The 14,078-nt window shown below is 37.0% G+C and overlaps 1 protein-coding gene across 4 annotated transcripts in view; it reads right to left on the reverse strand.

Moving 5' to 3' along the window:
• Nucleotides 1–221: 221 nt before the first annotated feature.
• Nucleotides 222–14,078, reverse strand: part of PROM1 (prominin 1) — a 56,586-nt gene continuing 42,729 nt past the window's right edge. For 2 of the 4 annotated variants that reach the window (XM_074147351.1, XM_074147350.1), the window contains 13 exons: nt 13,898–14,021; nt 13,372–13,475; nt 12,867–12,951; nt 11,383–11,529; nt 11,050–11,121; nt 8,559–8,651; nt 7,383–7,436; nt 5,977–6,057; nt 5,830–5,898; nt 5,178–5,270; nt 3,517–3,632; nt 2,342–2,410; nt 222–240 (listed from right to left, as the gene is read on the reverse strand). In XM_074147351.1, the coding sequence (XP_074003452.1) occupies nt 222–240; nt 2,342–2,410; nt 3,517–3,632; nt 5,178–5,270; nt 5,830–5,898; nt 5,977–6,057; nt 7,383–7,436; nt 8,559–8,651; nt 11,050–11,121; nt 11,383–11,529; nt 12,867–12,951; nt 13,372–13,475; nt 13,898–14,021 (1,126 nt within the window). The remainder of the gene's footprint in view (nt 241–2,341; nt 2,411–3,516; nt 3,633–5,177; nt 5,271–5,829; nt 5,899–5,976; nt 6,058–7,382; nt 7,437–8,558; nt 8,652–11,049; nt 11,122–11,382; nt 11,530–12,866; nt 12,952–13,371; nt 13,476–13,897; nt 14,022–14,078) is intronic. The other 2 variants (XM_074147353.1, XM_074147352.1) reach the window with 1 other exon arrangement.

Raw genomic sequence — 14,078 nt, forward strand, 5'->3', positions numbered from 1 at the left:
CATTTTTATAGCCTGGAAATAATCACAAAAACAATTCAGGAAAATTTGATGAAGACAGAATTATAATGTAATTTAAGCAGAACGAAGCCATAGATTTTCATATGAACATCAATATGGTTCAATAATTATTTTTTGTTTTTTATTTTTAAACCTTGCAGCACATTTTATAGAAATAATTGACTTAAAAAGGTTATTACTTACCCCTTAATGTTTCCAGTATGTTACCACTGTTCCACAGAGCTATACAAGAAAAAACAAAAACAAACCAGCATTTTCTTTTGCCCACAAATGCAGCAGAAATACCATGTCTAACTAAGGTGAGACAAGCTCAGTTGGCACAGACTGTTCTCCAACTTTTACCCAATTAATTAAGAATTTTTCAAACAGGAGGAAATAGACTCATGGTTTTCTCCACCAACCTTTCTGGTTATCTTTGTTTCATGATAGGAAGAAGTGCTTGGATTACCTATTCAACACCACTCTTTGAGAACTTAATCCAGCCTCCAATTTTGCTCTCACAAAAATGGTGGCTGCATTTGAGGTTATTTGTATCTTCGACATGTATATAAAAACACCTGCGTGAGATATCTATACAAATATAAATATATCTCATGTAGATCTCATACTTGTATTAACATAACTTATATTTATAAAGAAAGATATTTGCATCTCTTTCCAGCAAAACAATCCAGCTGATTTCAAAGGACAAACCCCCCAAACCTATGGGATTCTTTACACCTGCAAAAGCACAGGTGTACAGAGATCTATCCAAAGTCATATCTCTCAAAGTCTTTCTCAAAATAATTTGTAAGAAATGAGAAAAAGCAAGGATAGCATAAAAGCAAAGAGTTTGCTGAAATGAAAAAAAGACTCTATTGCTATGGGAATCCCAGACTGAGAAATTCAAATCATGTATCTCATATAATTAGCAGTTTTTCAAATTACCTCAGTTAGCACATCAGAAGACAGCACTGCTTCAACCTGAATCCTTCTATTTTATTATGGAAACCCATTTTGAGTAACTTAAAATTTAGGAAAAGGAAGTCAACACTGAACTAGTGGGTTTTTGTTTAAGACTATTTTATGTTAGTGATTTTTAGATTATTCAGGAATTCTGCATTAAACTATTAATCAATCACTGAAGTATCACAGAAAACATGCTATGAACCTCAAGAGTATTAACATTCATATTAAAGATTCAAAGATCAGAGAGGGACTTCTAAGGCCTGAGCAATTATTAGTTTCCTCTTATGTAAAATATTGAAAGTCCTTAAAACTGAGTGTCCTTAGATACGCCAGTGGAGAGTACTTTTGAATTAAATGACTCGTAGGTTAATTTAGGGAGTGCCCTTAAGCTGCAGAACAGACCATGACAATCATGATGATAAATATCACTAAAGACATTGTTATATATAAATACTTCCTTCAGAAGGAAATGTGGAATCAAGATTTGGTCAGTAAATAATTATTGTAAAATACAGTTCTAATAAATAATAATATACAACCGATGCAGCCATAAAATCTGGCAAGACTTCCAAACTTTGACTTCTCTTGGTATTTACCCATTACTGAAAGAATGGTGATATCTAACTTCTCTGCCAATATTTAATCTATACTTTCAGTCATGAAGTTGCAAGTTAAGGCACAGTGAGCTACAGATTTCAATCACAAATCAGATCTTGCCTTAAGCAACTTGGATATTTTGGAAACCCAAATATTGAAGTTGTGGGACACCCTATGTTATCCCTATGGAAACTGAAAGTCTCACAACTAGCTAAGGTTTTACAGCACAAAAGTTATAGAGACAGAAAAGAACCCAAATCTCCTCTTTTTCAAACTTTAGCCAAACTTCTTGTTTTGGGATTTTACACTAGTTCTACCTATGCAGAAACACCCATTTTCTCTGTTCATGCTTTCTGCATACCCTGGATCACCTGCCCCGTGCACAGGAAAAGCTTTTCTCCTCACCATCAAAAAAATAAACCAACTTAAGAGTAAGATTGCATCCCATCCGATCACTTTCAACTGCTAACGGAGTATTTTAATAAGTTTATCAATTTAGGACCACCCACTGCACTAGATACCTAGTTACCTGGATTTTAAGATAAATTTAGGCAATTGCTTTTTAAATTGCTGGAAATCACTAGAAAACCTGCTGTTATGTAAAGAATATTTGAGAAATATAAATCATACAGCATTTGCTATAGTGAGTCATGCAAAAAAAAAACATAAATAGAGAATTAAGTGATTCACTTTAAAGCGTGCAGAAAATCGGATAGGTGATTAATATAGTAGATTAAGTAAGGACACATGAAGGCATGCAGTTTCAGACTCGGTTTACCTTGTAAAAACAGGATTGTGAATACCATATAAATGCTCTTTATGATAACCATTATTACCATTTTCTGTACTGTAATAAAATAAATACACCAAGAAAGACCATGTTAACTATAAGATGCACTATGTACAGTATGGCTTCTAAGACATGTACATGGATGATGGTATTATATGCAAAGATAAACTGTGTCTGTACAATAGAAGATAACTTTTCCTTTGTAACATTCAAGACATAGCATAGTTATAATTTTACATTTTTAATATTTTTATATTCTCCAAAAATTAATTAATTGTTTTGCTATTCTTCTTGAGTTGTATACTCTAATATAAACTATAAAGTCTGTTGAAACAGAACATGTTACCTCTTCTGAAGTAACATGTTACATAAAAAATATAAACCCTCCCACACCTGAATAAAATAATTTTAAAAAATACCAGCAAAAATGTCTTACGTTTTCATGGGTATAGTTTCGACGCTACAAAAACACAGAAAAGGAGGAGTAATTAACTAGACATTAATAAGTGAGCAATTTTAGCTGTACATGCTTGTTTCTGCTCTCCTGACTTGTGAATGTGTAATGAAAAATGAGCAGTGTGAAATTTGAGAAATGCAGTGCACAGGCTAACTGAACAATGAGCAAAACAAAGAGGAGAAAAGAAAACAGCAAAACCAAAACCGATGGGAAAATATGTAAGAACAGTTATCATAAAGTAAAATGCCAAGTCCCTGAGACAGAGGAACTGCAATTGAAAAAGGAAAGACTGGTTAGGAACAACTGAGACAGTAAGAAAGCAAATAATTAATTCAAGGAGATTACAAAGCAGGCAGAATTCACCTAAACAGGTCACTTAGCAAAGCTAATCACTTGCACATTGGGAAGTTATTTATATTTATATAAATGCTGTACACAAAGCTCTGAAGACCTCATTCTGAATTAAGCTTCTCGAAGTCAGAGCTGGCACTATCTGCACAGAGTCACGGCAAGTCAGGGCAACCAAAGCCCACCTGCGTGAAGCAATTTGCAGGCACCAACCCAAACCCGCAGTATTTCACAGGAACATGCAGTTCTAATCTGACAGCACAGAAGGTTCAAGGATTACAGCGCCTTCGTGTGAGACACTAGAAAAAAACCACTTCGACCCATTTGCCATTCAGCTTATTTAGGAGTACATACTTACTCATCATACACATCCTCTGTATCCATTCTACGGTAGTATTTGGAGAGTTTTACAGCAAAAATTATGGCAGGAATTAAAAATATTGAAGAGCCTCCCAAACCAAACCAGAAGGCATTCTGAAACAAAGCAAAATCCAGGGGAAAAAAAGATCACAGAGAAAATTTATCAGAAAAGTACTGAATCCTTGCGTGATATTCTAAGCATTGTTACCACAAGAAAACAGTAGAAATTAGTGGCACTGGCCTTGTGGACTATCTGAGGCTCCTTATACTGCTGTGGAACAGGGCATGTTGAGCATGCTCCACTGTCAATGTGAGCTAAAGCAAGGACACCACTGTCTTACAAATGTAACCAAACAGGAATATGACCAAAGCTGCTCAAAGCTACACAGCCATAGGGCCCTAAGAAGTTATTTCAATGTAGTCAGCCTTGGGCTAGAAAGTAATTTTGTGTCTCAGCATTAATTGACTAGCCACATCATTTCTTTTTCCTTTCTTGATATTTTAAACTAGTTGTCTTGACTAGTTGTCAACTATTTTGACTAGTTGTCAAAATCTGAGTTTCCAGCACTTTGTCAAGGTAATTTTGAACTTGCTAACTGCAGCCTGTTTGTGTAACTAATTTCATTACCATACAGTTGAACTGAGTTATCACCAGGTGTTAAAATGAGATTTTTCAAATTTGACTTGTATTGGCTGGAGGCATTTTGACTTATAGGTGACTCAGCTAAGTTTTATCATGAGGAAAAACGTGGTCCATCTACCACCAGATGGTTAATGGCTACACAAAGGAGAAGAAAAGCTCTCTTACTTATGAGATAATCAATGAGTACAATGTGATTCTGGCAGGTTAGGAGATTTCATGGTTGAGCATTATCAAGGTTAGAGTGCTTTGGCTTTGATTAATTACATGCATTTACTGTTGGTATGAGTAGGACCTGGCTAAAAGTGCAATAAAGTTAAGTAATAGCTATGGGATGTCTTAGGTGGTTTCCAGGCATATGGCTGCTTATTCTATTTTTAATACATGCTGTCCTCTTTCCAAGCTCTTTTCAAGATGAAAAAGCCAATATTACCCTTATATACTGCTACCAGTCACACTCAAATTCTCCACTATACAGAAATGAATTAAGATCTGTCTGATACAAGTCAAATGATAAAGAGTTCCTTTATCTCAATGAGGTTTTCTAGATTCCAGGAAAGACACATGAGAAAGTCTTTCATTGGTGTTTCTCACTCATGTTCTGCCCCATCCCCTTAGGTTAGAAAGAGTTACAGCTGAAACTTCAGATCTTTATGCTTTTCCATTTCAGGGGGGTTCAGAATCAAGCAATCAAAATGAAATCCACCCTTTCCAGAGTTTTTATTCCAAGCTAGTATTACTTTGCAATTCAAGTTGGAAGAATTTTACTACGAACAGTTAATTTTACAGAATTCTTGCTAATAGAAAGCTTAAGTTTAATGGGAACCTAAAACAAGTCCAGCACTGCTTTGGCATCGGACTTGATCCAGATCAGAATGCTTTTCCCTTCCATAACTTTGGATGTGATACTTTATTATCATACTTCAGAATAGTCTAGCCAGAATAATTAAATGCAGATTTATGTTCAAAGCATTCCCCACTTGATGGCCCAATTTTGAGTAACAGAAAATATTTCTTACCACAGAATCAGTTATATAGCTGCATAAAAAAATATCTACTGCTGTATCTATCACATTGGCAATAGGCTTGCATGCTGCTACCTCCATGGCAATCTGAAAGACAGATTAAAAAAAATAGTTTGAAGTATCTAACAGAATAAAATAAGAATCTCAAAACTTGCTTACAATTACAGATACAGTTTACTAAATTGTTATCTCTCACCCTACCCAAATTCAAAATAAATTCCAGTGGGATATGCTATCAACTGAACATACACATCTTTAAAACATCAGCTTTCTTTTTCAAAGGCTGCAGCTGACAAAAGAAAAATAAAACAAGATGCTAATGACGTTAATTTGAACTAAGCAAGGTCAGGCTCAGTGCAATATTAGCACAAATGGTAGATTTAAGGCAAGCCCTGGAAAAATGATGCTGTGTTAAATTTGCATTTTATTCCAATCAACACAACTCATCATTTTGATTCTACTTCAAACACAACAGACCTATTTATAGGAGACAAATTTTCACCTTCATAGAAAGTACAAATATCTTACAAACTAAATTATACAAACTAAAACATACTAACAATGTAACACTTTTTACTATTACTATTATTTAGTTTTTTAATGTCTTTTATATGCAGCTTCTCTCAATAAAGCAAATGCACCTTACCGACTCCTTGACCCACTCAATGTACTGCTCAAAGTAGCCAACTATGGTATCCATGTACTTTTTTGTCTCCTAGGAACAGACAAAAGTAAGTGAGCCTCTATCTCCATGACATCATAAATTAATGTATTTTAATCAAATAAAGCTTACCTGGACAATAACGAGAGAAGCATTGTTATTTATGAGAAGCTGGGCAGCATTAACAGCACTAATGACATTTTTCACTTTAACCTGGAGAGGAAGAGAAGGCATTTAAACAAATAAACCCCTGTCAGGCTGTTAGAATGGCTCTGCAGCCCTTGTCAGTAACATATTGTCTTCATAAACCAGCATCACTGTCCTGTCAAAACTTCACAAAACATGCAATTCCAGACAGAATATGAGCCTGCCTAAGGATTCACGATCATCGGACAAATTCTCTCACTACTAAAAAAGTAAGGTACCAGTGGTTATGAGTGTTATCTTTTCCTGGCACCCATGTAACTAATTTATGTACTAGATCAGCTTTCTCTTCCATTCTCTTTCCTTTCCTTAAGTGTAGAGATACTTTCATCGATGTATGCGTATACACTAGGGACACACACAGTGCATAGGAAGAAAACAGCAGGCCATATACTCTCACTACTCTTGACTACCAGCAGAACGTGCTGCTAATCAACATCCGAAAGGATTGAGACACTTCTTCAATATATGTACAATCCCATAAAGTCTCTCAAAGAATACACACAAAGAATAATGCACATACAGCCTCAAACTGTAGAGGTGTTACTTAAACATACTTAAGGATGAATCATCATCCTTTTTTTTTAATCAACACCTTATTCCATGGCTTCCTACCAGAAGCCATGAACATCCAGGTTCAAACCACGGATTCTAAAAATAATCTAGCTGGTCTGCTGCTGTGGATGGGTGAAAACCTTAATGGGAAGAACCGGGTTAGGTATGGCCCATCACGCTGTCGTGACTATGACTCTTAAGTGCCAATTAGTGTGTCTGGATTCAAGCTACCACTTGCTGCCACAGCGGGGCCGATGCTGCAGAGGCAGGAAGGTAACGAGTACAATGCTAAAGAAACAGGCCCCAGTGGGAGCTGGACATCGGACAAGAGGTGGTTAAGGATGTGAATCACAAAGCTCTCTTTTTGCAGTTGTATTTTTCTGTTTTGCTTCTTGGTTGTCATCCCCCCAAGTTTTGCATTCAATGACTCCAGAAAAAACAACCATATTTTTAGGAACATAACGCAATATATGGAACTGTACTGAAGTCTGTTTTATCATGTGGCAATTAAGTTAACAATCCGTACTTTAAAAAATATCCCAAACATTGCTTTTTCTTTCCTTTTTTCCTCCTCTATAAGGAAGGGAAAGCCAGGGTAGAAAAAGCTGTGCAGAAAAGATATCTAAATCCCTGTTACAACCTCAGTGCATTACAATCTCTTCCCATAACAGAACAGCTAGAAATAGAAAAAGCTGTACTGAAAATATATGCCCTGCCTATGGTGGTGGATGGATTTAAAACACATACAAATGTTCCTGTTGCCAGAAAGAAAAGCTCACCATAAGTTCAGATGATGTCCTCTTCAGTAATCTAATGCTCTGATTTAAAGTGCTCTATTAGAAAGAAGGGGGAAAAAAACCGATTCAAGTCATTACTAAAGGAAAAGATCTCACTTGTTTTAACATTATATGCATGCTTTGATCTTCTATAGATTATTTTGTTTCTAATACAACATATCACATTATAAATAGTAACAACAGTTGCATTAAATCTAATATATTGTGGGTTTAATCGTTGAATCAGTATTTCACCAACAACACTAAGTAGTTATGAATTGTGCACTAAAGACTTCAGATTTAACTCAAGTTAGTAGCAATAAATTGAGTAAGATTTATTTGGAGGGAAGAGAGAACAGTTAAAATCAGAACCAAGTGTTCAGAGAATTCTACAATTCTCCAATTTCAGAAGGGAAAAAGCACTTACCCTAGCTTTAACATATTTCTTGACAGTCAGTTTTGTAAAAGGAAAAAGAGATGAACATAATTAGGAGTTAATTAGGAAAGAACAGCATAGCATCAGAGTGGAACAGAAGACCTAACGCTTTTCTACAAGAGGGCTTTGATAGAGGCAGAAATACTGTATCTGCTGCTAGGATAAACTAAAAGTCTTCACGTTATGTAGAGGGAAAAAACCAACACCTAGGCATGTATGAGATTCACAGCTTGGTACTATACAAATCAGTGCAGAAGCAGCCCTTTCACATCTTTTACAGCATCAATGAAAAAGATTTTTCTTTGGCTCTAAATACTACTGTCAGGAGTTTCCAATTCCAACACTGTCAGGAGATCACTAACTCCAAGAAACACAGTGTGAAAGTGATAACTTCTTTCATTACTGAAGACAAATGGTAAGCGAAAAAGAAAAATGAGTGATGTAGGGTTAGAATTTTGTGAAGTTCTTCTCTGCTTCCTCTTTCATTCATACATAATCACAAATAGATACAGAAAAAAATGGGGAAGAAAAAGGTCATGGTTTTAGACAGTACCGAGTACTGGCAGTACTGTAACCAGGAAAACTCTTAAACACATACTTTCACCAGGTTACTCTTCAGTGACACAATGCAAATGTAATCTTTGCTTATATAATAGCAAAAATCCAGGTTTCTAGACCATATTTAAGAGATTTAGAGATTCATATTTTCTACAAATAAGTCTAACATTGCTTTAATATTTTACCATAGCTTGCTCTAGTGGAACGACTTGCTGGTTGTGAATCACTCGGATGTTGTTTGCATGTCCCTTTAAGGCATTTTCCAGTGCTCCTTTTGGCTGCAAAAAAAAATGCCATTATGTGGTATTGTTCGGTAGCCTCAAAGCTTTCCAGCAAACACGAAACAATGAAAGTTGCACAGTAAACTCATCCGCTGCACAACAGCTGGTGCTAACAGCGGTGTACGGCAAATTGAACTCCCCAACACGAGGAGGGGAAAAAAAAACACAACACCTCACCCCATTAATAATTCAAACCTCAGCAACCAAACCAGAACACACTCTATACTGCTTTTCTGGCTATAACCTTATCAGCACAGATTTAACCGAAGTGACTTTTCACACGAGCGCATCCCCCTCTCACCCGCCACAAGCCAGACCTCGGCGCAGGAACCCAGCAGCTCGGTGCCCCAGCTGGGACGAGCATTTCCCTGTCACGGGAACTTGCTCTTGTTTTGGGCACTCTTCTGAGGGGCACAGAAGTTTACATATTTTCAAGACAGTAACTTGGAAAAGCGCCTGCGAAGGGTATTTTTCATTATAGCGGCTCCCGACTTTTATTTTTTTTAATTGATTGTTTTTGTAAACTTTAAGAGCTATCATGAATAACAAAGCAGGATTATAAAATATCCTTGGAAACCAGTATCAATTTTGAAAAAAATCTGATTTTTGTAATACGTCACATTGTTGTGGGGCTTGTTTGTTTTTGTTTTTTGGGTTTTTTTTAGACATTTCATAGATTCCACTAAATAGCATCACAAGGAAGAAATAAAAACATACACTGCGACAGTGAACACATTTAATATTGTATTTTTCACAGAATCACAGAGTGATACGGGGCTGGAAGGGACCTCTGGAGATCATCTAGTCCAACCCTTCTGCCAAAGCAGGTCCACCTAGAGCAGGTTGCACAGGAACGTGTCCAGGCGGGTTTTGAATGTCTCCAGAGATGGAGACTCCACCACCTCTCTGGGCATTTTTCGTTGTCTTTTATGTGAAAAAATTACTCTGCCTGATCTATTCTCAGTTCTAATGCTTCCCTTAGATTCTATTACAAAAAATAATGAAAAACCACTCTACCAGCACGATGTATTTTCCTTTATGGAGCTAGGCAGAATACACCATTAAGCAGACATCTCAGAGGCAATTCTGTGTAAGATATAACATGTTTGAACAACCTCAACTTCCACTTTGAAAACAGCCCCAAAACAACAGCAAAAGCTCCTCACCTGTATTACCTTCAAAATAGCACAGTGAAAATTGAAAATGGAAGTGAAGCGTGGGCAAAGTTACTGGTGTCTGTCCAAGTTAGCAGACATCCTACACAGAATCATCATAGAATGGTTTGGGTTGGAAGGGACCTTAAAGATCATCGAGTTCCAACCCCCCTGCCATGGGCAGGGACACCTCCCAGAGGAGCGAACAGGCCACGTGTGGCTCACAGTGCTTGGAGAGGATGCGAACGACGATACAAAAAACTGACGAGCAGCCTGACCTTGCCAGGTATGCAAAAAGAAAAAAAAAGATAAGATAACGCAACGGGTGTGATCAAATTATGCAAAAAGTTGGAGTAAACACACCAGGAGCCTCTACCGGTGCCCTCCTCTCCCTGGAGGAAGTATGGATATTTGATAAATTCCAAATGGAACGGTTTCACACCGCTGTGTGTGTCCTTTAGAGACCCGAGCAACTGTCCTACGTGCACAGCGTAACTCCTTCTCCCACATCCCAGCGCAGAAATCTGTCTTGGGCCAGCGTCCAATCTAGTGGCTAAACTATGACTCTCATTTTGAAAAGTAAATAGACAGTGACCTCGACGTGCATACAAACGTATCAACTGAATATTCTCTCTCTGTTAACACAGCCCTGTCATTCTGCAGGTTCATTTGCGGCCGATGTTGTAGCTCTACCCTCTGACCGTTGACTGTGTGTCCGCATTCAGAAAGCCCTCCAGAGCAGACAGCATCTCTTTTGTGCACCCTCCCTCCACAATGGAGCCCCAGTTCCCATCAGAGCCCTTATGAGCTGCCACGGTGTTAATTTTATGGCTAATTGCAAAATCTTCTGCTCACAAACTGAAAGAAAATTAATTCCCATCATCTTTCCCATCATGATCTAACCCATTTTTCTTCCAACCGGGACCCTAAAATGTAGACATTATCACAGGAAATACTCAGAGTATTCCCCTCATTTCTAAAGCAAACAGTGGAATTTAAGAAATTACACTTCCAAAGCACAAATTGTACAAGTTAGCATACAAAAACCAATAATTAGCAATATTTAAAATACAGCTCTCATGCAACGTGTTCTCAAAAGCTTTTCCTTATGTGACAATGTACCATATATGTGTCTGAAGTACAAGAATTTGCCCATAGGAAGTCTAAATACTTGGCTCTGTATTTATATAGTATATAAACAATATATTTTATGTATTATTGTGTTAGTGTATTAAACTTACCAGCTGGTCTGCTCTTGCTTCTAAGTCATTAGCAAATGACAGAAGATCAACCTTGGTAACACTCTTATTGATCTGAAACAAGACGTGAACAGTAGGGAAAGAAAACGAGTATTATTGCATATACAGATGGCTTGCACTTAACCACACCACCTACTTTGTCGACCCTTTATTTCTTTTACTGTTTATTGACATTAATTTTTGCAGTGCTTTTGCTCCAAATTTTGCCATTCTTCAAAACACAAAAGCAGATTTTTCTCCATTTTGTCCATTGTTAAAGAAACATTTCATTTTATGTTTTGTCCCAGTCGCGTCTCCAGTTTACTACAGTCTCACCTCTGTCAAATATGCTGCAAAGTTTATCCCTTCTATTCCTGAAGAGCTGAAATTCAGAAGATTCTCCTTCCCAATTTCATCCAGCAGAATGATTTTGCTGAGGTTTATCTGAATGTGTTCAATTTTAAGTGCTACATCTTCTGTATACTGAGAGGGAAACAAAATAAAGCACAAAAGCAGTTTGCACCCAGTGCATATTCCTCCGTAGCCACTCCCCTCTCAAAAAGCATCTTATTTTTGCTGACTCGCCACTTCCATGACGAAGCACACATTGATTTTTGCTTACAACAGTTTAATTCAATTAGCTTTGATAGAATCTACCAGGTAATGTTCTTCCCTGATCTGCAGCATCCTCACAGCCTGGCCATGCCGTGTTCTAACCTACCTACGCATCTTTCATACCAATGAACTGCTTGCCTTCCATTACATTTTAAGCAGGCATCTCTGAATAGATGTTAGATCCTCCTAAGAGGAGACAAAGATAGAACTCTCTTTCCCTTCCAGGAAATGTTATCCTTTAAAAATGTAAGTTATATTCCTGGCCCGAATCAGGGAAACCCAGAGAATTCACTATCTCACCTGTGGCCAGGACAGACACTGCTGTATTAGCCACAGGACTGGATGAGACTCCTCTAAAGATGTTTAATGGTGAGTGCAGACGACTTGCTTAGTGTTACCCGAAGCCTTCTTGCACTACACTCAAATCTAAAATGTCACCTGTCCTGCACAGGCAGCAGAGCGATAGATTGCCTTCCTTCCCAGCCTCCACCATTACTCTGCTGCGGAAACTCAAAATTATTTTCCCCTCTTAGTGAATCTTCCCTGTTCATTTTAATTGTGTATTACTGGGGGCAAGGACTGTATCTATTAAGCGTGGGTACAGTTCCTGGCAGCTCAGAATACGGATCCCCTAGGGGTTGCTGTAGTGAAGATGAGTATTACAGGCGACCCCAAAATTAGTAGAGTTGTGTAATGACAGTGCAGTCGTGTACTATTAAAGTTTAACTGAAAAGATTTTATTTTATCCCGACCCCTTCCCACCAAAACCAGAACCATTCTTAAGAGCAAAGCGTATTATATCCTGGACCAACATAAATTTGACTGGAATCAGAAGGGAACAAACCAAAAAAGGCATTTTTATAAAAAACAAGACTCTCATTAAACACTGTAAACAGCCTTTGGAGGATGCTAGATTTGAATCTTTTACAGAAGTTTCAAAATTAAAACTAATATTATTATCAGCGGCCATAAAAAAGGCACACCAGAAAACCTTCCACAGTCCACTGAGACTGGTAAAAAATATCTTATTTGTAAATAGCTTTCTTTTTTTCAAATTAGTTGGAGAGTTCTTGCCTCCTTGCAGGATGTATCATATATAAAACCAAACTCCCATAAAACCCAGCCATGCTATACTGTGTTCAAGAGCAAACACCTCTCCAGCCATCAAAAATAATCATGAGCTCACTCATACTTTCTTTACTTACCATACTAACATTTAGAAATTCATTGATATTGAACAGGTGTTCTAGGTGAAGGGAAGTATAAATTCCTTTGTTTTCCTTGCAATCACTATAAAAATAAAAATACATACTTCAGCCTAAAAACTACCCTGAGGATCAAGTGTTAAGAGAATGATTAACAATGTTTTCATATTCTAAGAAAATCAGCCCTTAAAAAAAAAGAAGTTCTGGCTATATTTTTTGAAGCTCAGTCTATAAGAAAGCAAGTCATTAACAATTTCTGCTAGTCTTAAAGACATAAAATATTTTTTCAAAGAGCTCAAGTAGTATCTTTATACAATATTACTCTAAGGCTCTCTCTAATAACTCATATATAGAATAAAATTGCTTTTGCTAGTGATTCACTAGAAAATCAGGATGTCTTCTGGAATGCATGCAATTTCTGCGCATGCTTGAAATATGAAGTGTGCAAGATACCACAAAACCAATATGTATAAATTGAATTAAACCTTAACCACAACTTTAATACCTGTACACTTTCTCAAAAGTCAAGTTAATATTTGGATTTTTAAACAGGAGGCCAGAAAGGTAGTTTTTCCAGTGTTGATTTAGTAAGTAGGGAGTATCCAAAACCTGGAAGAAAAAAAATCAGCAATATTACTATAATTCTGAGTTTTCAATTAATGAATTTATTCATATGCAATCTTTTGACACATACCCACATCTAAGCTTATCACCCAATAATGGAAATACAGGCAAAACAGCAAATTCAACATCTCTGATGCAGAAAGTGAATATTAAAGCTCCATGTCACCAAGAAATGCTAAATCACAGAAAAAATTATCTTCAAAGAAAGACAGGCATGCAGGATTCACTGCAAAGCAAATTAAACCCAGGAAGGATGAATGTCTCTATTCGGTGTATAAGGGGAAAGTAAAACCAGATCCAAACTGACTTGAAGTGTCCCATAAAAAATAATAAGCTATACATAACTGACAAGACCATCGGGACTCATGGGGATTCTCTTCATTGTTTAATAACTTGAATAACTTTACCTTGAATAAAGTTTTATCTTCAAAGGGCTCACAGACCAGTTTTTCTACGTTTCCACCTGTGACAAAAGTGAGCACCACTACAATCATCAGCACCCAGGAGAACAGAAAACTGAATCCAACACCACTGAAAAAGAAGTAAGTCGAGTAAGTTTTTGCGTTTTAAGAACAAAATACTTCTACT

The sequence above is a fragment of the Numenius arquata genome, chromosome 5 (assembly GCF_964106895.1).
Source record: "Numenius arquata chromosome 5, bNumArq3.hap1.1, whole genome shotgun sequence".
NCBI lineage: Eukaryota > Metazoa > Chordata > Aves > Charadriiformes > Scolopacidae > Numenius > Numenius arquata.